The 27,428-nt window shown below is 45.6% G+C and overlaps 1 protein-coding gene and 1 pseudogene across 1 annotated transcript in view; both read right to left on the minus strand.

Moving 5' to 3' along the window:
• Positions 1–5,335: 5,335 nt before the first annotated feature.
• Positions 5,336–6,340, minus strand: LOC138162087 (translationally-controlled tumor protein-like; annotated as a pseudogene).
• Positions 6,341–15,709: 9,369 nt separating this feature from the next.
• The window catches only part of LOC138162044 (S-adenosyl-L-methionine-dependent tRNA 4-demethylwyosine synthase TYW1-like), a 255,701-nt gene continuing 243,982 nt past the window's right edge, over positions 15,710–27,428 (minus strand). The window contains exon 17 of the mRNA XM_069089149.1: positions 15,710–16,929. Coding sequence (XP_068945250.1) covers positions 16,708–16,929 — 222 coding nt within the window. The 3' untranslated portion in view covers positions 15,710–16,707. The remainder of the gene's footprint in view (positions 16,930–27,428) is intronic.

Here is a 27,428-nt window from a genome sequence, read left to right on the forward strand (position 1 = left end):
ACAGTAATAGCCGGCTTGTGTCTCCCACAAAATCTCTATAGCTCATATTTTTGCTCCCTCCCCCCCCCAAAAAAAAAACAACCCTGGAAACATTGGTATCTGAGTTATTTTGCTCTTCTCAAAAAAAAGTTGTTCAGCTACCCTGGAAGTATTTATGCTATCAAGGCATCAAATACAGAAAACATAGCAAAAATGCAAGCAAGAGTTCCTACAGTTAAGGACACTCTTGCTTCCCTCTAGTAAAAGAATTCAGAAATGGCCCGTCCCTCCACCACCACCACTTCCTGCCCCAACAGCCTTTCACAGTCTGCATGACTCACAGTACTAGAGAAGGAGTGAGTCTGGCCTTGCCTTGGTGCATATGGTTCCCTAATGTTTCAGTCTCTCATTCTGCATCCTGGGTCTCTGCTCCTCAATGAGGCCCAGCACGATATCCCTCACCTCTTCCTCTCGTTCAGGAAAAACAGCAATAAGCATGCATTATAAATGAAAAGAAAACAACCAAAGGTGGAGAAACAAGACCGAAAAAATTTCTCAGTTACTCTGGAAAACCGGCGCATAGAAGCCATACATCTTCCACTGTGTCCCTCGTGTGTAGACATGTGTGAGGAGGGATTTCCTGGTGTTCTGCATGGAGCCAAAGTGAAAGGGTGTTGGGATCCCACCTCTACATGTCTTTCAACCTCAATTTCCTCATCTGTGAAATGGGGATGTCAGTAGAGCTTACTTCACAGGGATGCAAGTGAGACATATAAAAGATTTTACATATATGTGTATATATGTATATATAGAGAGAGAGAGAGACAGACAGACAGACAGAGAGAGAGAGAGAGCTATAAAATGGAGGCTTATATATGATCAGGGCAATGTGGGTAGGAAAGTAGTTAGCAGTGCAGCAGTGATCACTAAAAGAGATGTCTATAGGTTGCAAATATTCTACCAAGAGGAAGGGAAGTGCCCTGGAGTCAAAGGACCTGAGTTCAAATCCCACCTTTGAGGTTTATGAACTATGTGACTTTGGGTAAGTCACTTTCTCAACCAAAGTTTCCTCAAGTGTAAAATGAGGTTGAATTAGATGGACTGAGGCTATCCACGTGTTCCTATAAAAGCCTGTTTCACTCCGAGGCCAAAGTGGAGGCAGTTGGTCAAATATCCAACCCTTGGTTTGAAAAAAATCATCCATATAGATACAGAGAAAGAGAGAAAGCCGTAAAAAAGAAAAAAAGAGTGAGTTTGCAGACACTCAGTGAATGATAAAAATAACTCCCATTTCTATCACATTTATATTTACAAAGTACTTTTTCCATTGGGGCAGGTAGGTGGTGCCATAGTGCACAGAGCATTAAGCCTAGAGTCAGGAAGATCTGAGTTCAAATCCTACCTCAGTCATGTATTAGTCTGTGACCCTGGGCAAGTCACTTAACTCTATTTGCCTCAGTTTCCTCATCTGTCAAATGAGCTGGAGAAGGAAATGACAAACCACTCTAATAGCTTTGCTAAGAAAACCCCAAACAGGGTCACAGAGACTCAGACGCAAATAAAGAACTTCTTTGGCATAGGGGAAAGAGCTGTCCTTAGAGTCAGGAAGACCTGGGTTCAAGTTCTGCCTTTGACACATCCTGGATGTGTAACCCTGAGCAAGTCACATGGCTTTTCTCTAGGCCCCAGATGTCAAATTCTCTGCAACCTGCAGTGGATGCAATTGGGGAAGGGTTAACAAAATAAGTAAAAACATAATACAGCGTAGACAATGTTAATCAATGACTTTCTGAGTCAAGAGGCCACTGCAGGAGGCAGCCCCTGCTGACTGAGCAACAGAGAGCTGCTGACCTGCCTTAGCAGAGGGAGCTTCCTTACCTGGGAGTTCCCAATACCCGTGAAAATTGAAAGCTAAGGGCATGCCCATTAACTGAAGAATGGCTGCATTAAGTTGTGGTGTGTGAACATGATGGAAGGCTATTATGCTGTGAGAAATGAGGAACGAGGGATTTCGGAAAATATGGAAAGGTTTATCCAAACTGCAGAGTGAAGGGAACAGAACCAGACGAACAACATATGCGAGCATTGCTTCCACATTAGTGGCACGGCCACCGCGAGCGGGAAGATCCACGTAAGACTTTTTTACCTTCCCTTCATACCAGAGAAGTCTAGATTATTATGATATTAAACGATAAAATATGTCGATATTATATTATATGATACATATATTTTATGCATTTTTTAGTTTCTAAACTTTTTCTTTGTCGTCTGCTGGCCTTCACATGTCATATGTGGCTTCTGCAAAACTCCCCCAAAATTCTCATTTAATTTCTTGTGCCACCCCATGATATATCCAAACCAAGTTGGAGAAGGTGTGATGTGGAAGGGTTAGCTAGTTGTACTATGATGTTAATCTGTAAAAACAAACAGTTCTGAAGACATTTATGAACTGAAGCATGAAATGGGCTGAACCAGGTGGGCGATTTACACGATAACAACAATACCGTGAAAACAAACAACTTCGAAAGGCAAAAGAGCTAAAAGCGATGCAGTAACTATCCGAGGTTCCGGAAGCCTGCTGCCTATGACAGAGAGGGGCTGAATGAGACGCATAGACGTACAAACGTGTATCTGTGCATATGCATACAAGGATGTGTGTATATATACAGGCACATACCAATAGATACACACAGATACATGTACATACACGTGTGTATCTATAGATACCTCCAAATAGATGTGTGTGCACATATATACCTGCATGTACAAACACGTGTGTACACACACACGTGTATGCACAATATATTATACAGCCATTAAAGAAATTTGGTTTTTTGACTATGCACATATGTTACAAGGAATTGGTTTTTATTTTTATTTCTTAATGAGGAAGGGGAAAAATGGACAGAAGGGAAAATTAGATTTTTCTTTACTTTTTAAAATAGAGAGATGGGGGGGCTACAAATGTGGGAAAGCATGTACTTTCAGAGGAGAACATTTAACTTAAATGTTTTACTCTTACAACAGACCTAATATAAAAATATGCATATACATGTGTGTCTGCATATACATGTGTGTATGTATACACATACATACACACATATATAAATTTTTAAAGAAAGAAATCCCAGGTCCAGTCTAGTTTATCTAACCCAACCCTAGTTCAGCAGCATTGTTCCCATCATCTAGAAGAAGCCATCGTTCAGACTGATGGCATGACCTGCCCACAGCTAATAAATGTCAACGAGCTCAGTGTCCCCCACTCTGGGTCCTCAGCCCCATGTGCCTTCTCTGTAGAGAATGAGGAATGGGGCCTCCCAGGCTACTGACTCTTAGAACCTTCAGGATGAGATCTGAAATTAAAAAAAAAACCCTCCCAAGTTTCTGAGCCACCAAATGAAGTGTTTGACTGTTTACCTGACAAAGGGCCTAAAAAGCAGAGAATAGAAGCGATTGCTGTCCGTTCCCTTGCTGCAGAGTCTCTGGTAGGCTTAGTGCCGTGCTAGGATACATTCCATTCCAATCCACTTTAAATCTGGTAAGGGAAATAAAAGCTATCTCTGAGAAAGCATAAAATGTCACGGTGCTTATTGGGTCAAGATGCATGGTTCTCGTCTCACAAACAACTCCAAAGCCACGGGAGTTGTTCCCAGCTCATGCAGGAAGGTTAGATGTCTTTTCCCCTAGCAGTCTGCCTGGCTCACAGATGAAAAGGTCATCAAGGATTGAGGGTAGCCAATCCCCAAAAGGGCATGTCTGCTCTGTACTTTAATCAACAACAATCACAATAACAACAATAATGAGCATTTATTGTGCACCTTAAAGTCGCAAAGTGCTTTACATGTTATCTCATTGTATACAACAACCCTGTTAGGAAGGTGCTATTATTATACCCATTTTACAGATGAAGAAACCAAGGTTGTGAGCTTAAGGGATTTGTCCAGACTCAAGTCTTAGTTTATGCATCTGTAAAATGAAGGGGTTGGACTACTTGACCCCTAAGGTCCCTTGGAGATATAAATTTATAACACTATGACCTTCAAATGGGCCAACAGATTGCATATTAGGCATATAAGTTCTTCATCCCACCCCAAGAAATAAACAGAACCAGGATCATCTAAAACTTGAATTCTCAAAATTCGGCTTATTTGAATCCTGCCAAGGTGGGAAATGAATGGCTATGACTCAGTCTACTTCTCCTTCATCACCTCCAAGCAATGAGAAATATACCAAGGAAATAGGAAATAGAGAACCACAGCAAGAAGACAGGGAAGGAAAGGAAACAGCTCTTTCCTCACATAAAACAAACATCAGAGGAAAAAGTAATAGAAAGATTGAAGAAATAAGAAAACAAAAGACCTGAGGTCAGTGAAAAAAAAACTACAGCGTAAAAGAAAAGACAAACTCTCCAAAAGAAAAAAAAAAGACTCCAAAGCAACCACAACTCTAGAAAACAAAAATGGACAGACTGCATGGGTAGCACAGCAGTTTGGAATCCCAATAAGAGATACAAGGGGAAAGGTGGCATCTAGAACATTGGCCAAAAGTTTGGCAAAGGAAGACTTCAAGATGTACATGAAAATTGATAACATAAAAAAGGGAGCAGAAAATCTGAACTATATGGTGGAGTTTTTGAAGAGCCCTCTGCTCCTCAATGAAGAATGCAGAGAAGAAATAATAGAACGAAATCTAATGTGGAGAAATTGGACGACTTACATGTATGTATGCACTTGGGCATGCAGGCATGCACAAATGAATGAATGAACATTACTTTTTTTCAGTTTTACATGGTTTCATTTTATTCTGTTTGTATGTAATCTCTTCCAAAGTGAAGTCTACTTCAGCTTAAGACCAAATGAAAATGTTGAAAGATTCACTTCATGTTGTTGACACATCTGTGGGCATCTCTCCCCTTATTCAACTCAGGTTTAACTAGAAAACAGAATTTAGATTCCAGTTTCACAAGGAGTCAAATGCAAGAAAGTCTATCTGAAGAGTCTTATGCTGAACTGTAACCTAAGACCAGGCTGTGATCTCTACAATGATCTTGAGGTACAACTGTAGCAAGTTACAGTAATTTCAGCTTAAAAAACATTAGACCAAAAGGAATCCTCTCAAATTAGTTTAAATATGTTTTATTTTAGACAATCTATATGCCATGTTTTTAAAAATAATACTTCCACTCCAAATAAATGAAGGTCCAAAATAAATTAATAAGGCTCTAGATGACGTCAGTCCAGATTTGTCCAAGTCCTGGTGTTGTGTAGATGACAAAGAATGGCAGCCCCATTATGATGCCAGGTGATCCAAATTAATCAGCTGAACTTGTTAGCATTTCCCTATTCCTAAACCACTCTTAAAAGAAAATCATAAATGGGGTCATGGAAGTCCGAGAGAGCCACCATGCCATCTGGATTCATGGTTTGACCTGTGAAGAACTGGTGGCTTATTTTTTTTAATTAACAAGAATATGTTTGATCTGTTCTACAGTTCCCATCACAAAAGGTTTTACTGTCTTCTGTAATGGGAATCCAAATTTGGAAGATCTTCCCTGCCCCCAGGCTAAAGTGCACCTGGAGCCTGGGGTGGGAGGCTTGTTTTTTCAGTAAATACTTTTTGATTGGCCAGTGGGTCAATAAGGTTGTTACATTCTCTGAGCCAGGAGAAGGCTATATAAGCCCTGATGTGAGGCTTTGTTTTGGGGGCTCACTTTGAGAAGTGTTCTGTGATTTGATATGGATTCTGGGAAGCCGTTGCCCTGAGCCCCCCCGGCTTTGAAAAAACCCAGATGTTGAAACCCAGATGTTGACTGGGTATGGATGTAATGGTTGGACAGTTTGAAATCTGTCTACTTGATCTGTTTCTGTCTTGATAATTCTGTCTGTGTACTTTGAAGTTCGGGGTGCTGACCTTTTCCCCTGAACAAGGTAAACGATATATGTCTGATTAAAGTAAGCTTGTTAACCCATTTTGAGTTGCTTTCCTTTAACAAAGCAGATCCAAGAACCTGTGTGAGCAGGCACCGTGGGGACACTGGGGTGCTTGCTGCTACATCTTCTATCACCAAGTCTGCCTTTGGCTGACTTCACATAGTCTTTGACATATTTTTCATAGGATTCTTTTGTAAAGCTAGTTTCTTTCAGGTGATGGTTCATTACTATGTCAGCTCCAGGAACTACAGTGGCATCTGTTCCTTCACCCTCAGGACCTTCAGCAGAGGCATTTCCACTGATGAGTGAATCATCAATGGTACCCTATGTCCTACTGACCATCTTCCTCTCTACCTCCAGCACAGCCCTTTTGTGATCTCCTGGATCTTGTAGATGTCATCATGGCTAATGAGGTGCTGGTAGGTGATCATGGTGGTGGAAGGAGGAAGGTAGTAGTGGGAACCCAGAGCTCAGTGTGAGTGTGATGCAGCCAGAGCAGTGCCTGATGGGGGAAAGGGGAAATGGGCAGAAAAGCATGACCATTATGTCGTAGGTTCTTGGGAAACAAAAACGGAAGAGAGACAGTCTCTGTTCTCAAGGAGCTTATATTCTAATAGAGGAAGACAACACATTAAAGGAAGTGGTGGCTAGAGAAAGGCACTTTGGTCTGAAAAGTCACAGGAATAGTAAGTGGAGGCAGTCAGAGGGTAATTCATTTTGCAGAAGTATTTGTATTACTGATTGCATTTTTTCAGAGGTCTGGGTGGCCAGGTAGCACAGCGAGTAAGAGCACCAGCTCCAGTGTCAGGATGACCTGGAGATCGAATCCCAGGCTCAGACACTTAGCACCCACCCAGAAACACCTGGCCATGTAACCTTGAGCAAGTTACTTAACCCCAATTGCTTTAAAAAAAAAGAAAAAAGAAAATATACGTGGGGCAGCCAGGTAGCACAGCGAGTAAGAGCACCAGCTCCAGTGTTGAGAAGACCTGGAGATCGAATCCTGGGCTCAGACACTTAGCACCCACCCAGAAACACCTGGCCGTGTAACCTTGAGCAAGTTACTTAACCCCAATTGCTTAGGGGCGGCCAGGTGGCTCAGCGAGTAAGAGCACCGGCTCCAGTGTCAGGATGACCTGGATCAAATCCGGGCTCAGATGCTCAGCACCACACCCAGAAATAATAACTGGCCGTGTAACCTTAAGCAAGTTACTTAACCCCAATTGCTTTAAAAAAAAAAATGAAAGAAAATATACGTGTCTCAGTTCGCACAGGATCCACATACAAAAGCCATAATATGCTAGAAAATAAAGAGTTCATATCATATGCAAAAAGGTAGGAATATTAAACACTTCTTTGCAGACCATTCCTTTTTTTCTATCTGATTCCACCAATGTAGGGAGCTTCATTCTACCCATGTAAATTGAAAATTTGCTGATGGATTAGAGGCGGCAACTCAGCTGCACTCTCTTAACATTCCCCTGCAAAAAAAAAAAAAACTTTAAAATAACACCTCAAATCAAATTTTGGAGTGGTAGAGCCAATATTGTTGAGACATTTTTCCAGCCTAGGTCTGTGACCAACAGCTGTCCTTGGGGGTGCTCACAACAGTGGCAGCAACAGCTTTGGGAACTCTCAGTCAACTAGACAACTAGTCAGAAAGAGATTACAGGGACCTTTTATTGGTACTGAGTACAACAGGCACTAATTAGCAATTCTATTGCCTACATGTAGTTGGAGGTCATAGCTCCAGAGTGAAAAGGAGCACTTGTGATGGGTCACAAGGGATCAGAGACCCTGGTTGGAGTTCCAAAAGGAGCAGTAGTGCTTGTGGCTGCAGGGAAGCAGGGGCCTTCCTGGATAAAGCCCCAGAACACAGACCAGGAGAACAGTGACCACACCTCTCCCTGGATCACACCACCTTGGAAGCACTAAAAACTTGCAGACCCCCCAGAACTAGCTCTGAAAACAATAGCATAAAAAAGACTAAAGCTTGGAACAGTGCTTCTCCACCCCGGTGACCAGAGCCCAACTTTTAACATAAAATCAAAGTGAAGAAATAGACTGGGAAAATGAGCAAACAACAAAGACCTTGACCATAAAAAGCTATTACTTTGGCAGGGAAGACCAAGATACAAACTCAGAAGAAGATAACAATGTGAAAACAGTTACAAGCAAAGCCTCAAAGAAAAAAATTACTAATTGGACCCAAGCCAAACAAGAATTCCTGGAAGAGTTAAATAGTTAAGAGTAGTAGGGAAAAAATTGGGAAAAGAGATGAGAATGATGCAAAAAATATATAAAAAGAACATTAGTAGCTTGGTAAGAAAGGCCCAAAAAATTACTAAAGAAAATAATACCTTAAAAAACAGAATTGACCTAATGGTGAAAGAGGCACAAAAATTCACTGAAAAAAAAAGAGCTCCTTAAAAAACAGAATTGGACAAATGGAAAAAGAGGCCAAAGCTCACTGAAGAAAATAATTTCTTTTTTTCAATATATTTTTATTTATTTCATTACATATTTCTCAATTACATGTAAAAAAAATGTAATGTTCTTTTTCTTCATTTTTGGTTTCCAAATTCTCTCCCTTCCCCCCTCCCCACCCCTCCTTAAAAAGGCAAGCAATTTTATATAGATCATGTATGTGAAGTCATTCAAAGTTTCTAATCTGTGATTACTTCAGGAGAGTCAGGAGCACTGAATTTAAAGCAGCAGGTTCAAATCCTGACACTCCTACTCATTTTGCATTTTGTGACTTTGGGTAAATCATTTCCTGTACCAGAGAAAGGAGGCTGGACTGATTTCTAAGGAGTCATTCTGTCTTTCTCTATACCTTTCTCTGTGTCTTTGTCTCTTGTGTCTATGTCTCAGTCTCTGCTTGCAAACTCCCTTAGGGTAAGGATGGTATCCTTTATTTCTTTTTCTGTCTGTATCCATTTATTACTGTCTTGAAGTATGGCTCTGCATGCACTGGCTGCCTCAATAAATGATACCTGAAATCAGGTATGGCTATAATCATCTATGAAGCCAATCAGAACGAACTAGGCTGTCTGTCAGGACCAGAGCCAATGGAGCAGGCAGATCTTTTGTTAATTTCCCCTCAGCCTGTGTGCTTGGGTATTCAGCTGGGGCCATCCAGCAGGAATCCTAGATTAGTGGTCTCCAATTTTTTTTTTATCACAGATCTGCATCAGTAACTTTTTTTTCTTGGTGGTTTTGCTGGCGATGTGAGAATGGGGAGAAACTTTCCCAATGATACCTATGGCAGCTGCTATAGTCAGTTAGGTTCTAACAGCCCTTTGGGATTGATGGCTGGTGCCAAATGGGGAAGGCTGGGAGCTTGAGAAGTTTCAGAAGGGGGCAGAGTGAGGGGAAGAGTGCTGGACTATAACAGGTGAAGGGTAGATGTGGTTTTGATGAGAACAAGAGCCAAGATTAGGGAGGGGAGGACAATATAAATTTTTCCACCCTCTGATTAGTTAATCCCAATCCCTTTGGGGTCGAGTCGGCCCTCACTTTGCAGAGCCCTGCTCTGGGACTTGGGATCATAGACTGAGAGCTAGGAAGGACCTCATCCAAAGCCGATCTTACAGAAGCCAGGGAATCACTGAGCTAGAAGGCAGCTGAGGCAGAGACTTAGCACATAGTAGGTGCCTCATACATTCCTACCAGCTGTGACTCGGGGTCAGATCCTTTGATTCTGAATCCAGACAACTTTTGCCCCATCTTCTCCATTTAGACCCCTTCACACCCACTCCTACCCCACCTCCTGCATCTCAGGCATCTTGGTTTCTGTTTGTTCAATGGATTTGCTTCCCGTGCCTCATATTCTCCAAAGCTGTGCCAGTGGACGACAATTTTGGGGAGATTCCAGGGTCAAAATACCTTGTGGGAAGAACAATGGATTTACAATGGGAGGATCTGAGTTCAAATCCTGATTCTGCTCCTTCCAACCAGGATGGCCTTGGACTGGTGATTTGAGCCTCAGTTTCCTCACCTGTAAAAGGAAACATCTCCAAGGTCCTTTATAGTTCTAAATCCTGTAATTCTAATTACTGGAAATGCTTCAAATACTGAGGCCTGGAGAAGAACTGAGTCTCCACTGGGAAAACATCAGCTAAGCTATGTCCAAAGAGATTTACCACCAGATATTTGGCTACAGTCACCCAGGAAGACTGTCTGACAAGGCAGAAAGGAGTTGGGGTCTTCGAGTCTCCAAGGCTGGGCGGCCACTTGTCAGGGGCTTTGAGGAAGAGATTTGTCATCAGGTACTAGGGGGATTCGATGATTCATATGATAATAGCAACAACAATAACAATAACTAAGTAAGCACTTTATAATCATTAACTCATTTGATCCTCACAAGAACTCTGGGAAGTAGGGGCTACTATGATCTCCATTTTACAGATGAGGAAACTGAGGCAGAGTTTAAGTGACTTGCCCAGGGTCACACAGCTAATAAGTGTCTTACAGTAGATTCGAACTCAGGTCCTCCTGACTCTAGGGCTGGTGTTCTACCCATTGTGCCACTGAGCTGCCACTCGCTTTCTTACTGGCCTCACAGGATAACATTTATCTGTCCCTGGGAGAATAGAAGAGCTGCTTTTCTCAAAGTCAGCTTATTTCCCTATAATCAATCAATCAACATTTATTAAGCACCTGCTATGTGCCAGAAACTGTGCTAAGCACAGGGACACAAAGACAAAAGACAGTTCCTGCCCTCAAGGAGCTTATAATCTTCTTTGAGGAAGTACTAATCACTACCAGTAAATATTAGTTAATAAGCTAGATGCATTGGACTTAAGAGTAATGAAAATCTGAGTTCAGATCCTAGGAAAACATTTACTAGCTTGATGACTCAGGACAAGTCCCTTCATCCCTCTCCATTGTAAAATCAATGGCCTCCAAGGCCCTTTTCAGCTCTAAACTGCCGGTTCTCTGACCTATGTGACCTTGAGAAGGCCATGTAACCACACTAGGCCTCGGTTTCCCTATCTGTAAAGTCAGGGGTTGGGCCAGGCCTCCCATGGCCCTGCTGGCTCCAGAGCTATGATCCTAAGTCACTTTATCTCCCAGTTTCCTCAATGGCAACATGAGGGGTTGGGCCAAGTTGGGCAGGCTCAGCCCTTGGAGGACAGCACTGCCCACTCCCTGTGCCATTTCCCTGCACTGGGCTCTGCTAATATGAACCCAATACAAAACCACCTGATCTCATGTGTTTGGTAATTAGCAGCTCGATTTGGCAGAGGGAGAGGAGCTATCATGCCTTGCTCTAACCCCTAATGGGCAGCTAATTGGAGGCCCGGGCAGCAGGCGGCCCCTCTGGCTTCTGTGTCTTCCCCTACGCAGGAGCGTGACTGCTTCCTGGCAGGAAGGCCCGACGGACGAACGGCAGGCTGTCCCACCGCCATTGGGCCAGGCCTTTGACTTTGCAAAAGCAGTCGATCAGGACAGGGGAGACGCCCTCCCGCATCCCCCTTGCACCGTGTGTTTTAGACCACGGCAGAGGCCCTTGTCACATAGCCCAAGGGCAGGGCATCCCCACCAGGGATACCGAGAGGCACCAGGAAAATGGAGCAGTGAGCGTAATGGTGACATTCCCTCGTCCTCCAATAATGTAAGCCTCAGGAGGGCAGGCACTGTCTCATCTTTGTATCTGTGGGGCTGAATGCCTGGGACACAATGGGTGCCTAATAAATGCTTACTGGTGGTTGGATTGGGGAGGCGGAGTACACAACCCTGTGAAGTGGGTTAGAGAGACATCACAGCACATTGGCTAGAGGGCCATACTTGGGAGTCAGGAAGGCCTGGGTTCAAATCCTGCCTTAAACACATCCTAGCTGTATAATCTTGGACAAGCTATTGGTTTCCTCATCTGTAAAATGGGGATGGTAATAATCGATTTGTTTCCCAGGGCTATCATGAGGATTGTCATTCGTCATGTCCAGTTCTCTGTGACCCCATCTGGGGTTTTCCTAGCAGAGATACTGTAGTGGTTTGTCATTTCCTTCTCCAGTTCATTTTGTAGATGAGGAAACTGAGGCAAACAGGGTTAAGTGACTCGCCCAGGGTCACACAGCTAGTAAGTGTCTGAGGCTGGATTTGAGCTCACTCTGGAGCAGGCACTCTGTGCCCTATGGTGCCACCCAGCCATCCTATTAAATGAAAAAAATGTGTGTAAAATGCCTTTCAAACCTTAGAGCCCTATAAATGTGAGCTTTTATCAGGTTGGGTAAGTTTTATCACCCCTATTTCACAGAAGAAAAAGTCAAGTCCTAGAGAGACAACGCCTCACCACGTCAGAAGAAGAGGTGGGATTTAAACCCAGTTCTTTGCATTAATGTAAACTGCCTCCCCATTAGGGGCACAACATCTGAACGCTGGGTGGGGATCCCGTGTGGGATGGGGGGTTCAGTAGGACATATGACTTGCTCTCTCGGGGGTAAAGACCATAGCTGTGGTCTGGGAAAGCTCCGGTCAGTGAGGAAAGTATTGGTTCTGGAGTCAATTAGTTAATTTGCATTTATTGGGCACCTACTGTGTACCAGGCACCATGCTAAGAGCCAGGGATACAATGAAAGCCAAAAACCAGTCCCTGTTCTCAGGGAGCTCTTGGTCTAACGGAGGAGACGATGTGCCGCCATGTGCAAACGACATAGAGAGGGGTAATATGAGGGCGGACAGGGAGGGAAGGCACTGAGAGGACCTGACACTGGGATGCATCCTGGCTGTAGGAGCAGCCTGAGTAAGTCAGCTAAGGCCCGGGCCCCAGTTTCTGAGCCCATAAAACAAGGAGCCTCCGACTTCTGTTCCAGCTCTAGAATTCGGATCCCAAGTCCCTCCACCTCCTGGGCCTCCGCTTCCCATGGGTTCTGTGGTTCCTTCAAGCTCTAGAGCCCAGATCCCAGAAACAGTGTGGTTGACAAGGGCAGGGGGAGAGGCAGAGACGCGTTCACCGTGTTCTGCCCTTCTCAGCTCTAAAGGATGCAGTTTAGAGACAAGAAGCGTCTTCACGCTTTTCCCAAAGCCATCCCAGCTACTTCCAATCCCCCTGGACATCCACAGTCAATGATTGGAACCCTGCAGGATACCATCATTCCCGTTTCCATAACACATTATATCCCACTTTGAAAACTGAAATATAATTGAAAAAGCCGGGTTCCTAATGACACTCAGCACACCTTCCTCATCTAACCACTCAAATGATGACAACTAATTAGTCCCTCGACGCACAACTGAGAAAGAAGGTGAAGATGTTATCTGAGCACTCCCAAAGCCACTGTCCAGGTCTGCCTTGATTAAGAGAAGCGTAATATCATGTTTACAAACACTCTGGGGAAGGTGGCCCTGGGAACTAATTACAAAATGTGAGCTCATGCAGAATTCCTGCAAAATCTTCTCGTTTCCATTTAACAGGAGAGACAGACCTTGGCTGAGTCAGTCATGCTAAGGATTCAGAAAAGATTTCTTTGTGCTAGCAATCTGCTGCTCCCGGACTGTTCTAACTCAATCGCGATTCCTGAAGGCAAGAAAGAAGAATCCCAAAAGCTGAGTTCATGAAGTCGTTTTGCTCATTCAAAATAGGCACATCTCTTGTCCAAAAGGAGCAGAACCAGAATCCAGTTTGCCAAACTGAATTCCTTCAAAACCCAGTCATTACGGCAGAACCCTTCATCGGTTTCAAGGTAAAGAGTGAGTCACAAAGCACTCAGTGGTTAATACATCTTTCAGGCCAGCAGAATTAGTCACTGTTAATTTGAGTTAAATTGAAAGGGCCCCGGGAAATGTTCATTAATTAGTATTTTAAATAGAGAGCTTGCAATGTACCCTGAAAGAATAAAAAACAGATTAGAAGTCTTTCACTTTGCTAAATGTCATGTTGTTTGGAATCAAATTTGACCTCATCTATAAAATGGAAACCAATTTCTGGATCTTGTTTTATGGCAAATACTCGCAGGCTCGTTCTACACAGAAGCTGATGAGAGAGGTGGATATGAGGAAGAAAAGAGAGGAAGGTGGGGTCAAAGAATTTGCAGGCTCTTTCTAAAATGCCTTTAAAATGGGATTCATGTGAAATTTCTTCCCCTCCATTTATAGAGGCTGCTGCTGTCTTTTTTCCTGGACTTGAGTATGTGCCAAGGCTAGCCTTAATAACTAGAGCTCTCACATGGGCGGGCTATGGTTTTGTCTCACTGTCTTATCAACAGTAAAACAATGGGCCTCCAGGAGGCATTGATGGAGCGGGGCAGGTCTATAGGAATTATATGAAGTTGATGCTACTATTCCACTGGCAGCCAGACTGCTCTTTTCAGCTCTTTTCCTGCTCATGAGAAGGGGTTGCATGGAATTATCCATCGGCAGGGGCTGTTAATCCCACTGACCCCCGACACAGTCATGACATCAGAGGATTACAAGAGCATAGAGTTAGAAATTACCTCCTCAGAGGCCATCGAAGACAGTTTTGTCTTTTTTCAGATGAGGAAACATTTCAAGAGAAGTGACAATTGTGGTCTAATGGGGGAGACAATATGAAGCTATATGCCAGCAAGACATAGAGATAGGGTAAATTAAATAAAAATAAGACTAACTAGTTTTTAAGTGACAAGGGAAGGATTTGAACCCTCTGGCTCCAGAGTCAGTGGGTTGTTTTTTTCCTATTGTATCATTAGCTACTTTTAAAAAAAAAATAAGTTGACTTTTCCATAAACTATGCTTTTTTTAAGTCTTTGCCCATCTACCTTCAACCACTGACCCCAGGTGTTAATGGGGGGGGGTCATCAGTCCTCCCATTCCCATATCTTTCTTTTTTTTTTAAAGCAATTGGGGCTAAGTAACTTGCTCAAGGTTACACAGCCAGTTATTTCTGGGTGTGGTGGTAAGTTATCTGAGCCCGGATTCGATCCCAGGTCATCCTGACTCTGGGGCCGGTACTCTTACTCACTGGGCCACCTGGCCACCCCTAAGCAATTGGGGTTAAGTAATTTGCTCAAAGTTACACGGCCAGGTGTTTCTGGGTGGGTGCTAAGTGTCTGAACCTGGATTCGATCCCAGGTCATCCCGACTCTGGGGCCAGTGCTCTTACTCACTGTGCTACCTGGCCGCCCCCCATTCCCATATCTTTCAACAAAAAATAAGGTGCTTGGTGATATTCTTTCTCATTTCTTAACTTTGTGCTTATAAAGTGGTTAATACGCACTGTCTCCTTTGATATCCACAACTGTCCAGTGAAGATATTATATTTTACAGGGAAGGAAATGGAGGCTCAGAGAGAAGCAACAGCACCCTTCCCTACCTCCCATGATCACTCAACTGAGGAGTGGGACAAGGATTCAAATCTAAGTCTGATCCTCTTCTACCCAAACAGCCCCACGCCCTTGCTACACAAAGATATGACCAGGTTTCCCTTTACGTATTTTTTGGGTGGATGCAGTGTTAGCATTCATTGGCCGGTCTCTACAAGTAGTATCAGTGAGGTAGAGAAGGCCATCATTTTTCTGATGGTCTGTCAACATAAGCCAATGTGCCAACAGAACGGTGCCATCATGAGTATCTGATAAACCCCCTGAGACTCAGTGGAATTGAGATCTCTTTCCTGTAGGAGATCCAAAAGAGGCAGCCATCTTCCATGAGAAAACTGGCAAGCCCGCCTAGGTACCAGGATTGGGGTACACAGTGTAAATGTGGGTTGCTGCAAAAAAGAGTCAAACTTTTTTTTGGCAGTTTTCCAGCCTTTATGAGTCACTTTTCAAAGGTTAAGAGACGCATCTATAAAAAATATAATCAAAAGAAAACTGGTGTTCCAAGCATTCCAAAAAGAATATTTTATTAAGCTCAGTTCCTGGGATGAAGGCATTTTTAAAATAACCATGATGATCTTCAAAAAAAAAAAACAAGCCCTGGGTCATGTGGGAGCTCTCCGCCAAGGGAGAAATGGACCTCAAGATTCATGTGAACAGCAATGGCTCTAAGAATGAAGGGAAGACAGGGGCCCACTTTATACATGACTAAAATGCCTGGAAATTTATTGTTTGCATAAAAAGCAAATTGTCTTCCTGGTTTTGGAATCTGGCTGGGAGAAATACTCCAATGCAATCACATTGCAATTACCCCTGGTGCAGAGAGGCTTTCATTCTAATCCATCCATGGATTAGCTCTTTAGGAAGCAATGTGCAAACAGAGAGACAGAGAATGCAAAGTAGATCTCAACAGAAGACCAACCCCATTGCATGAGGGGCTGGCACAGAGTCAGAAAAGTAAAAAGCTAACCACGCAGCAGTAAAACCACCTCCATTCAAGGCAAATTGTACGGTTCTCGGGAACTACTCTTCTCAAAAGCCAGCCATCTGAACTCCGGAGGGCAGGGGTCCATTAGGACAATGAGGGAGATGAGTCTAGATGCCAAGAGAGGCATCACCACTCAGGGTGACCAGGCAGTGGGACTCAGTCCATGCCTGCTTATCCCTTCACACGGGAGGGGAACCAGACACGATAAGCATGCTCAGTGCCCCCTGAGCCAAAGTTCACCAAGGGCAGTTTGGATCTGCTGGTAATTTCCCTGCTTGGATCTAAAAGAGGCAAAACCCCGAGTCCTACAATGAAACCTGGGGCTTGAATTTCATGCTCTTGAAGGGTTAGGGTTCTGTCTTTCCTTCTCAAATGCAGGACTTCTCCCCAGAATTCTACTTTTTGAATATTCTCTACATGAAAATTCACTTGAGTTCTTCTTCCCAGTTAGGGCTAGTCAGTTCTGGGGCCATTATGGTCCCGGTTTCCATCTCCCAACTAAGTCTGAGTGTCAACAGCCAGAGATGTCTTTTGATTTGTTCTTCCTCTGGAATCTGGTATCCTTGGGATCAAAACCTCGTTCATTGGCCCCAAAGACTGCCCAATGGGGAGTCTTGGCCAGATAATCCTTGGTGCTGAAGGTCTTTGACCCATGGCTGGTTTCATACTCTTGGAAGAGATCTTGGAATCGGTCATAATCAATCCAGGTCCACCATTCCCCATCAATCTTGAACTGTAAAGAAAAAAGAGTTGTCATATTAGTGGCTAAGGGTGATTACAAAAGCATAAAACACAAGTCACAGACAGTGAACCAGAAATATTTTTTTAAAGAAATTCCTAAAGCAGATCACTGAGCAACAGCCTGGTCTTTTCTCTAAAACATGTCTTACGAAGGTTAAAAAAAAAATCCCTCCACACTCTAAGGACTAGCTTGGTCTCACAGCAGATTGCATTATAGTCAAAGGAGAAGGGGAGAGAGGAAGGAAGGGGGTCAGAAGGGAGGGGGAGAGAAAGAGGGAGAGGAAGAGAGAAAGGGGGAGAGGGGAAGGAGAGACAGAGTTATAGATGAATAGATACATCTACAGACATAAAGATATATAAATATTCCAATAAGATTCTCAGAATGTGAAGGGGCCACAGAGGCAATCTAATCCTGCCTTCATCTGGAAAGAAAACAATAATCCCTCTCCAACATATGTGGCATGCACCTTCTCACTAAGTCTCAAAAAGACCCAGAAATCAAATTTACTTCCTTGCATTAATATCTTCAATTCACCCTTAAAAATTGCCCATATAAGAGTGTTTGCATATAAATATTTAAAGTCATGAGATGGGAGAGGGAATTTTGTGTTTGAGAAACAGAGAAAAAGCCAGTTTAGCTGGACCACTGAGTGGGTGGGAGTAGGGGTGAAGGAAGGGGCCGAGCAGGAAGGCCTCAGTGTCACATGAATTTGGTCCTCAAGGCAGCATGGCCGCTAGAATTTGCTGCCATGGTCTGATCTGTGTTTTAGCAAAATGACTTGGGCAATTTGTAGAAGATGGAAAGAAAAGCAGGCATGAGGCTTATTCTAATGGTCTGGGAGAAAAGGAAGGAGAACCTGAATGAGGACATGGTGGACGAGAAGGGGCAGATGCCCCGGACTGAAAGAGGCAGAAGCAACGAGATTCAGAAATGACATCGACATGCAGGATGCGTGAAAGTGGGGAGAAGGGAACAGGAGAGGAGATGACGAGCTCTGCTATGGATACACTGGGTTTAAATTTCCAAAGGCAGTTGGAGACAAGGGATTGGAAATGAGGAAAGAGATGAGGGTTAAAGACCTAGATCCTTCGGGAGCCATCCACACAGAGACAATAACGAAGCCCATGGGAGCTGATAAAGTCAGGGAGAGAGCCTGCAGAGAAAGGAGAAGGCCCCAGACAGAGGCTTGGGGAACAGCTACAGTCAGTGGGCTTGTGTGGACACTGACTCAGCAACAGAGTCAGGGATGGAGAGATCAGAAAGGCCAAGGGACAGCAGAGCCACAAAAAGGCAGAAAGGAGGGAGGCCCCAAATGAGAGTCACCAGGAGCAAACCCTTCAGAGAGGCCCAGAAGGGTAGACTGAGAAAAGGTGATTAAGGGATCACTGCTAACTCTGGAGAGAGTAGTTTCAGGCAAGTGATGAGATCAGCAGAGTTGAAATTATCTGAAAACCTTCTTTAGTTGTTGTGAAATCCCTGGGTCAAAAATGTCTATGTTCTGAGTGAGTCTCCAGGCACAAATCTCTCGCTCCCCTAGGGCAGGCTCCACTTGGCCACCAAAGTGACCTTCCTAAAGTATGGGATTGACCTGGACCCCCCCCCCAGGGCTCCCTATTGCCTCCAGGAGCAGACAGGAACCCCTGTCCCAGCTGCCCTTCATCCCTCTTCAATCCTCTTCCCCTTCACTCCCCTCCATATCCTTCCATGACTCCCCCATCAGAAGGGGAGCTGGGACCAGTGCCTGGGACATAGGAAGCTCTTAATAGGAGATTAACACATGATTATCCTGCCTGGCGGATCCCATCTCACAACGTTACTGTGAAGCTAGGGTAAGTCCTCTGATTCAGCCTGGAAGGAAAGTGGTTTAATTTGCACCCTTTCATCAGGAATATCAATAGTTCCCACTTAGGTGGCACTTTAAGATGCGCACACAACCTTGGCAGGCAGTATCTTTGAGTAACAATAACCATATTATTTTAGACGAGGATTCTTGTAGTAGCTCAGTGACTTGCCCAGGGTCACAGCCAGTGAATATGAGAACAGGGATGGGAAGTCCAGTCGTCCAAGCCTCCACATGCCACTCTCTCCACTGCAGCCCCAGAGCACCCCAAAGTCCAGCCCTCTTCTTCCTTGGGGGGGACACGGGGGTCAGTTCAACATAGTGGCCAGGAGGCTAAGACCTGCAACCTGGGGCCACCCAACTAACAGCACTTGGAGCCAGGACCCGACTCCCCAGCTTTCTAACTTGTCTGATGCAAGCAATCGCCTGTTTAATGTTCTAGTCAAAAAAAAATCTAAAATATACATTGTCTTTGGTGCTTAGAAAAATGAGAAATCCTGCCCTGCAAAGTTTGACTTTTTGCTGAATGGCAAAAAGCTTTGTGGGTTAAAGTGGAAATGGAAGCAAAATTGTAATTGTTCTACCCAAGCACTGTCTTGAGGGCCCCTCTCATAAGGTGGTGCTTTGGAATGGTGGTACAGGCACCCTGTGCCAGGGGAAATGGGACACGAGGAATCAAGAGGCCACAAAACTTCTCCCGGATTACTATTTCTTCTTCATCAGCATCATCAAACAGGGACTAAACCTGTTGTATTGATGCAGGCAACTCCCAAACAAGGAAATTCTGTCTGCCAATGAAGATGAGCAGGGAGAGAAGAAGGGACAGGAGAGCAAGAGGGAGGGGAGGGGAGGGGAGACTGCACATGCTACTAGGGCAGGGGAGGGGCGGGGCGGGGGGGGGGGGGAGGGGAAGGGAGGGCAGGGGAGGGCAGGGGAGGGGAAGGGAGTCATCCATTGAATTTCACATTTTAATGGAGAGGAGAGGAGAAGGGAGACAGGAGGAGTCATCCATTGAATTTCACGCTTTTTCTTCACATTTTTCTAATACATGTAACCTATTCTGTTGTCTATGTCACATAACCACTTTCTTAGACTGTAAATTCCATGAAGACAGGGACCACGTCTCATTCTGTCTCTATGTATCTCCCGAAGCCTTGCTTAGTGCTCAGGGACAGCAGAACCTGACGGGGCAGAGGCCCTTGAAAGCAGAAATAAGGCTGCTCCAAACAGGAAGAGTATGACTAAGGAGCGATCACACAGATAAAAGTGGCTGTCACACACACAGACAAGATCCCTAGAGCTGACGGCAGAGCAAACAGAAGACAGTGCATGACGGGCTCTGCATTAAGGCAAACTTTCTGAAGTCACAGAATTGTGCTATCAAAAACCGCCATGAAACCCTGGCCCAGCAGGAACATTCTAGAGACATGTGTGTACACGTGTGCGTGTGTAGACCTGCTGATATGCACATATGTGGTTGGGATGTTTGCTCCTCCCCCATTGTGATAACTGGGGAAATGATGTGTGCTGGCCCCAAAGAGCCCATGTGGTGATGGGAAGCTCTGGCAGCTGGGCAAGACCTAAGAAGGCAGAGAAGAAGGGGCCTGAGGGGGACAGAGAGGAGAGAAGGGTCAGTGCACTTCTGCCTTCCTCTGGCAGGGGGGAAGTTCCCAAAAGACTGAACGACTCTCCAGAGGTTGGCTTCAGTCTGAGAAATAGGGCTTTGGGGTGGCAGAAGGGGAAGGGAGCGAGAGAAGGGGAGAGAAGAGAGGAGTGTAGGCAGAACAGAGCTGGAAAGAAAGGGAGATTGGAAAAGGAAGAGAGTCTTCCCTTCCCCACTCCCTGCAGCTCCCACTGAAGGGAACAGGAGGGCAAGCTATCAGGGGAGAGCGGCCCCCAGGGAAGGCCTCATACTTGGGTTTGAGACTCTGGGGGTTTACTGTATATACAGGACTAAGAGCTGCGCATTCTAGGATTTCTATTTTTAAAAAACAACTTTATACTACTGTGTGTGGCCTGCGGACATGTAAGGCTGGTCCCTTCTTATAGTGAGCAGGCACATATTTTCCCAGGTTTCTGGGGTTGGGACTATTAGCCAAAAGAGTGAGGGGGAAATCCCCAAAATGCTGCTAGGCCTTTTCTGTCATAGGAGTCTCTGACACAATCATTCTATACACTTCCGCACCCTGAGCAAACAGCAATACAATTACACTCATAATCATCAGTTACAAAATTCGGAAGCAAACCACCGATGCCTACAAAATATCATAATCGCAACATTTATAAGAAAGTGGAATGAGTGTTTTGTTTTCTAGGAGAGAGGATGGAGGACCCGCTTTCTCCTTCCTTTCTGTGGCATTTCTGAGCTAAGTCACAGAAAGACAAATGAAAGAACATTTCTACCTAGAAGCAGAAACAACTCAAGCATCTCGTTCGTTTTCTGAGCAGTAACACCTGGCTGTGTGTTGGCTGCCGGGGAAGCTAAGGATGTGATTCTCTAGCGAAACCCCCTGGAGCCCCAGACAAGCACGCGACCCTTGGGCTCTGCTGAAGGGGCTGAGAAAAGCCGGAGCTAGAGAATCTTGTGCTGAATGGCCGAGGGAGGGAAGGAAGGAAGGAGTGCGAAGGACTGGAGAAAGGCTGACAAGAGTGGAGAGAATGTCCAGCAGGAAGGGGTGACCTGCAGACGCAAGACCACCACCACAACACTAATGATGATGGTAGCCAGCATTTGGGTAGTGCTTTAAGGCTGACAAAACTCTCCACTCAAGTTATCCCAGCTCATCCTCCCAACAGCCCTGTGAAGTTGGGGCCATTATTTTCCACATTTTCCAGATCAGGAAACTGAGGCAGAAAGAGATTAGGGTCAGAGTCTGCATTTGAACTCAGATCTCCCCGCCTCCTAGCTACATCAGAAATGGAAAAACCATCAAACATTGGGAAGAGCACCTAAGATAAGGCAAGACCTAGACCCTGCCCTCATGGGACTTACAGTTTTCAGAATCTTCTAAGCAACAATTCTTAAAGAGAACTGATGCACAGCCAGTAAACTGGAGGAGGAGGCCGGAGGTGACCATGGAGCAGTTTCAGTGAAAATGGAAGGAGATTATCAAAGGAGATTAAAGCTCGAAGGGAGACAACTGGTAAAGAAGAAAAGGCTGAAAGTGTTAGAAGGAAAGAGGATGGATGTGCAAATAAAGATGCTCAGGACAGATGGATGAACAGACACCTGGTACATAGCAGACACTTGGTAAATGCTTGTTGACTTTCTCTCCATTCAGGAGGCCCAACAGAGGCCTGGGCCTGGCCTCAGGAAGACCTGAACGGATTCCAGCCTCAGACACTAACTTAGCTGTGTGATCCTGAACAAGTCACTCACTCTCTATTCGCCCCAATTTCCTCATCTGTAAAATGGGCATAAAAAGAGCACCAACCCCCCAGGGCTGTTGGTGGATCAAGTGAGATACTGATGGTCAAACACTTGTGCCTGGCGGGCAGCGGCTGCCACATGTACATGGCGGTTGTCGTTATTTCACAGCACTGACTGCCCCTGCTGGGCAGGGTCAGAGGCCCACTGCTAAGGCTCCCTTCTGCTGAGGTCTTCCATCTCTTCTCTGCATTGCTATCTGAGCACAGCACCCTGCATCTGGGCTGGCCAAGTGGTGAGGAATAGGCAGCGACTTCAGAAAGATTAATACTGCTCAAGGCAAGGCAGAACGGAAGCTGCTCCAGCCCAGCCATCTGTTAAAATGACACACAGTCATTCAGAAACCTCTTCCTGCCTGCATACTGCAGACTGCTTCCTGAGACTAGCCCTCCAACAGCTGCTATAAATCCATGCCCCAGATCCAAGGCCCAGGCATCACCCAGAGAGCAGAGCACAGAGCACTGAGCCCACTTCTGGCTAAAGTGGAAGGCCGACTCAAAGCTGGAAGGCCAGTGGCCAGTGGATGTGATGCCCACGTCTAACGTCCAACGAATGAGCTAAAGGTATGTGCACGTGAACAAAGGCATACAGCTGCACTCTGTCATGAGGCCCTTCCAAACTCCTAAACCAAATATGAGCCCAAATCTAGACCTCCCCAAATCTGAAGACAGCTATGACTGAGTCAAAGACAGGCAATTATGCAGAAGCCAGGCTGCTCCTGTCTGGAAGGCACACCTGAGTGCCGTCTGAATACAAATGACCCTAAGGGACAGACCCAACGGAGCTCACCTACAAATGGAAAACCTTAAACTAGGCAACTTGAGACAGTCACAGAAACCCCAGAGATGATGACGGACTGCCACAAGCCCACAGAACCTCTGCAGACCAAATCAGGACAGAATCATGAATGAAAGGACAAGGCCCAAGGCACCTCCCTGGCAAGAGATGAAACAGGCTCTCCACAAACAAACCAGAGTCACCCTGGGGCTGTGGGATTTAGACTTGGAAGAAGCCTTCAATATCAGCTGGTGCAATGTTCTGCCTTCGGGGGGAATGACCTGTCCAAGGTCACATAGCTATTGTGTGATTCCAAGCTCTTAGACCAGGTGAGCCAACCTATGGAATAAGCACTGATGCTTGGCAGCAGGGGCACTCACCCAGAGGCCCAGAACTCATTCTGTCATGTTTTGTTTTAATTTCAATACAACTGGTTTCCATGGTATTCCTATGGATTTGACTTCATGCACTTAAAAGTCTGACTCTGAGAAGCGGCCCCCAGACCTCCCCAGACACTGCCGAAGGACCACAGGACACAAACCTGGTGAAGAGCGGCTGCTCTGGGCTGTAAAAGCCGTGTTCAGGCCAGATCCTAGGAGGTGAAAGCTCAGCTAAAGAGACCTCAGATAATTCTTATTTTATTCTTATTCATTCTTACTTCAAATATTCCATAAGACAAAACATACGAATCTATGGAGGAAAGGAATCCAGTACTTCCTGGACTTCTGGTAGATCCAGTTAATGGCTACTTGACTATGTTCTGCTCTAAGAGAAAAGGATGTAGGGAGTTTGAGAGGGAGGTGATGGGGAGGGGGGTGGGAGGAAGGAGTGCTTCAATCAAAGCCATTTGGTGTCCATCCATACTGGCAACGAACCTGACCAAGATCGGGCTGTTTCTTTCAAGGGTCCCACACAGGAGCCAGCGATCCCTTCAGTGGAGTTTATGAACAACATGCTTTGGGACCTGCTTTCTTTCATTTTCTTTTTCAATTTAATTTTTTTCAATTAATAAGCATTAATTTTCCCTTCTTCATTGGGAAAGAAAGAAAGGAAAAGCAAAGAAGGAAGGAAGGAAGGAAGGAAGGAAGGAAGGAAGGAAGGAAGGAAGGAAGGAAGGAAGGAAGGGAGGGAGGGAGGGAGGGAAGTCAGACAGACAAACCCCTTGTAGACAAAGATACATGGATGAACTCACAACATCCAGGTCCAAAAATCTATGTCTCCTACATCATGAACCCATCACCTCTCCTGCTTTCTTTTCTGTAACTTACAGCTGAACACAAGAATCCAAGCATCCCACATTTCAGCTCTGCTTCAGTCCTTCCTACCCTCAAGTTGCAGGACCAATGCCCTCCCATTCTAAGCACTGTCCCAATGGAGGTGGTTATCAGCAGCTTAGGGCTGGGATGCTGCCTTTCTAGACTCAAATTCTGGAACCTGCTTGCCCTGATCGGCCGGCCAAGCTCCCGAGTTCCTATCCTCTCTGAGCTGGCAGAATCCCCTGCTGCAAAATAACGGCATAAAATGTTCATTTTCTCCTCAAAGAAATCGAGTGCCTTTCTCAATGGCTGCTCCTAATGGTACCAAGTAACAAGGTCCCTGCTCGTGGCGAGTGAAAACCTGCCGTCCATCAGCTTCTTTGGAAGCAGGGGAAGCAGCTTCTAAATGCCTTTCCCAGTGGCTCACATTTGGCATGGGGTTGTCTATTTCTGGCACCAGGATTATCACAGATACAAGCTGCTGCCCTTACAATGTTTGCTCTAGACGTTTAGCCAGATCTCGCGCCTAGAAATGTTCTGACACAGGAAAGTCCCTGCCGGTCATTTCAGCCAGTCCTCCTTTTCCATCATCAGCATCTTGCTCTGAAACCCCCCATGCCACTCCAACAACAGCCTAGGCTAGTGCCCCAAACATGTTTTCCTGATGCCAGTGCTCTCTGGGGGTTGGCCCTGCTCTGTCAGTCTACGATCCCTGAGAATGGCTGGCGCTCTCAGTTTGTAGTGAGAATAATTTCCTTCTCTCCATTATTCAGCCATAGACTCAGTATGTTATGAGTTGGAAGGGGCCTTGGAGAACAACTAATCTAATGTCCTCATTTTTATGGATGAGGGGGCTCCCTCAGTCTAACCCCAGAGAGAATGAATGACTTGCCCACGGCCACAGAGCTCATTAGTGGCTGTCAGACTCACAAGATGTGAGAGCCGGGTCTTAGAGATAAGGTTCATTCCCCTGACAAGGAAACTGAGGTGCCCGGCCTTCCCATCTAGCATTCTTTACAGCCTAACTCGAAAGCCACACTTTGCAACAACACTCACACCAGCCAGAGACACGCAGGAACAGGGCATACAAGAAGAGAAGGGGAGAGAGAGAATGAGAGGGGAGAGGAAGAAGGGACAGGTGCTTCAGGCCTTGCTGTCATTCAGTTGTTTCAGTCACGTCCGACTCTTGGTGAGCTCTTTTAGGGTTTCTTGGCAACACAGCTGGAGTGGTTCTCCAGTTCATACAGGTGAAGAAACTGTTTTATTCTTATTCATTCTTACTTCAAATATTCCATAAGACAAAACATACGAATCTATGGAGGAAAGGAATCCAGTACTTCCTGGACTTCTGGTAGATCCAGTTAATGGCTACTTGACTATGTTCTGCTCTAAGAGAAAAGGATGTAGGGAGTTTGAGAGGGAGGTGATGGGGAGGGGGGTGGGAGGAAGGAGTGCTTCAATCAAAGCCATTTGGTGTCCATCCATACTGGCAACGAACCTGACCAAGATCGGGCTGTTTCTTTCAAGGGTCCCATACAGGAGCCAGCGATCCCTTCAGTGAAGAAACTGGGACCAACAGGGGTAAATGACTTGCCCAGGGTCACACAGTTAGTAAATGTCTGAGGCCAAATCTCGGAACTTGTTGACCGCAGGCTTGGTTCTCTACACACTGCACCATCTAGCTGCCTCTGTCTTAGACCATTTGCAAAAACAAAACAAAGAAAAGAAAAAACCCCTTTTGACCTCTTACCCCTTTCACCATCACTAGCCTCACACCTGTAGCAGCAGCCCCAGGTCAGACGATGAGGTGGCCTCTGAGCGAATCTGGCAGGGAGGGCTGTTGGGGGGCCCGCGGCACTGAGCGTGCCAGGCTCATCCCAGGCAGCCTCGCCTCTCCCAGCTGCTGTGTCTGCCCACCACCTGAGTGGTGCAGTTCCCCCAGGGCTCACTGGGCAGGTCAGCTCCTCGATGCCCTCAGTCCCACAATCTCTGGGCCTCATTTCTGTTACCCCAGTTTCACCTTCTTTAAGTATCTCCAGCAGTGGGATCCAATGGTAACAGTGCCCTCTGCTCTCTGTACTCCAGAGAGGCTTGGCTCTCAATGGCCCATGGCTTTTGGTCATGCAGGTGGTCTGGCCACTGTTCTCAAATGGTTTGGTGGTGGAGCCGGCATCTGAGCTCAGACTGTCTGGATGCCCACTTCTGTGCTCTCTCCATGAGACCAGTAAACCCCATACACAGTGCTTTGACCAAGGCTCTCTTGGCCTTCAGACGCTCGGCCTCTCCCTGATTACAGACTTGAGCCAACCTGGAGTCTAAGCAAGGCATTAATTTATGAGGAAAAGATAAATTCACCAATTATACAAAGATATAAGAGAATGGGAGAGCTAACAAAGTTCTGGGTCAGTGGTTCTAATGTGGCCTGGGCTGTTCCTGTCAGACATCAGGCATGGTGTTACGTGCTAGAGATATAAACACAAAGAAAGGACTGATCCCGCCTAACCCACCCAGGGAAGGCCCTGGGCTTGGCCTGCCTGGCCTGTCCCGATGTCCTGGGGGCCAACTGTCACAATTAAACCTGCCTCCCACATCCCAGCAACCATGTCCTCTCTCCCTTTGGTCCCCAATCAACAGAAATAACACTTATTCTAAGACAATGTTGATGTGAGCTGTGGTCCTGCCCACTTTCCCAAGTTCAGTCTACTGGAACATCTATACTGAGCAACGTCTTCCTGGTCACCAACACCAGCCTTGCTCCATCATTCCCCTCACTCACCAAGGTGACCACTGACCTCTAATTAGAAAATACGTCACCCTGAAATCAATAGGACCACATTGACTGTGAACCCCAAACTCACCAAGATATCCCATTTCTTCAAAGAAATAGAACTTGAATCAAGAAATCACTTATCCTCTAGAATGCAAATTGTATAGACAGGAGGTCCAGTCATGTCCAGTAATTCTAAACCAAGCCCATGCCACTGAAAGCTTAATGCATGAAGAAGCTTCCTCTGGAAATAAGAGCATTCAAATAGGTGACCTCTAAAGTCATTCCCATCCCGTGCCTCGGCGTTCTTTATCCTCTGAGAAAGAGCAATGTTATCCAGAGGAACCTTCACAAGCATCTCCCCCTGCCCACCCCCACTCACACTCCTCCACTTAGCCAAGAGTCAAAACGAACTGGAATCCC

The sequence above is a fragment of the Petaurus breviceps genome, unplaced genomic scaffold (genome assembly GCF_028583685.1).
Source record: "Petaurus breviceps papuanus isolate PSGF00001 unplaced genomic scaffold, PetGlider_PUasm1.0 186, whole genome shotgun sequence".
NCBI lineage: Eukaryota > Metazoa > Chordata > Mammalia > Diprotodontia > Petauridae > Petaurus > Petaurus breviceps.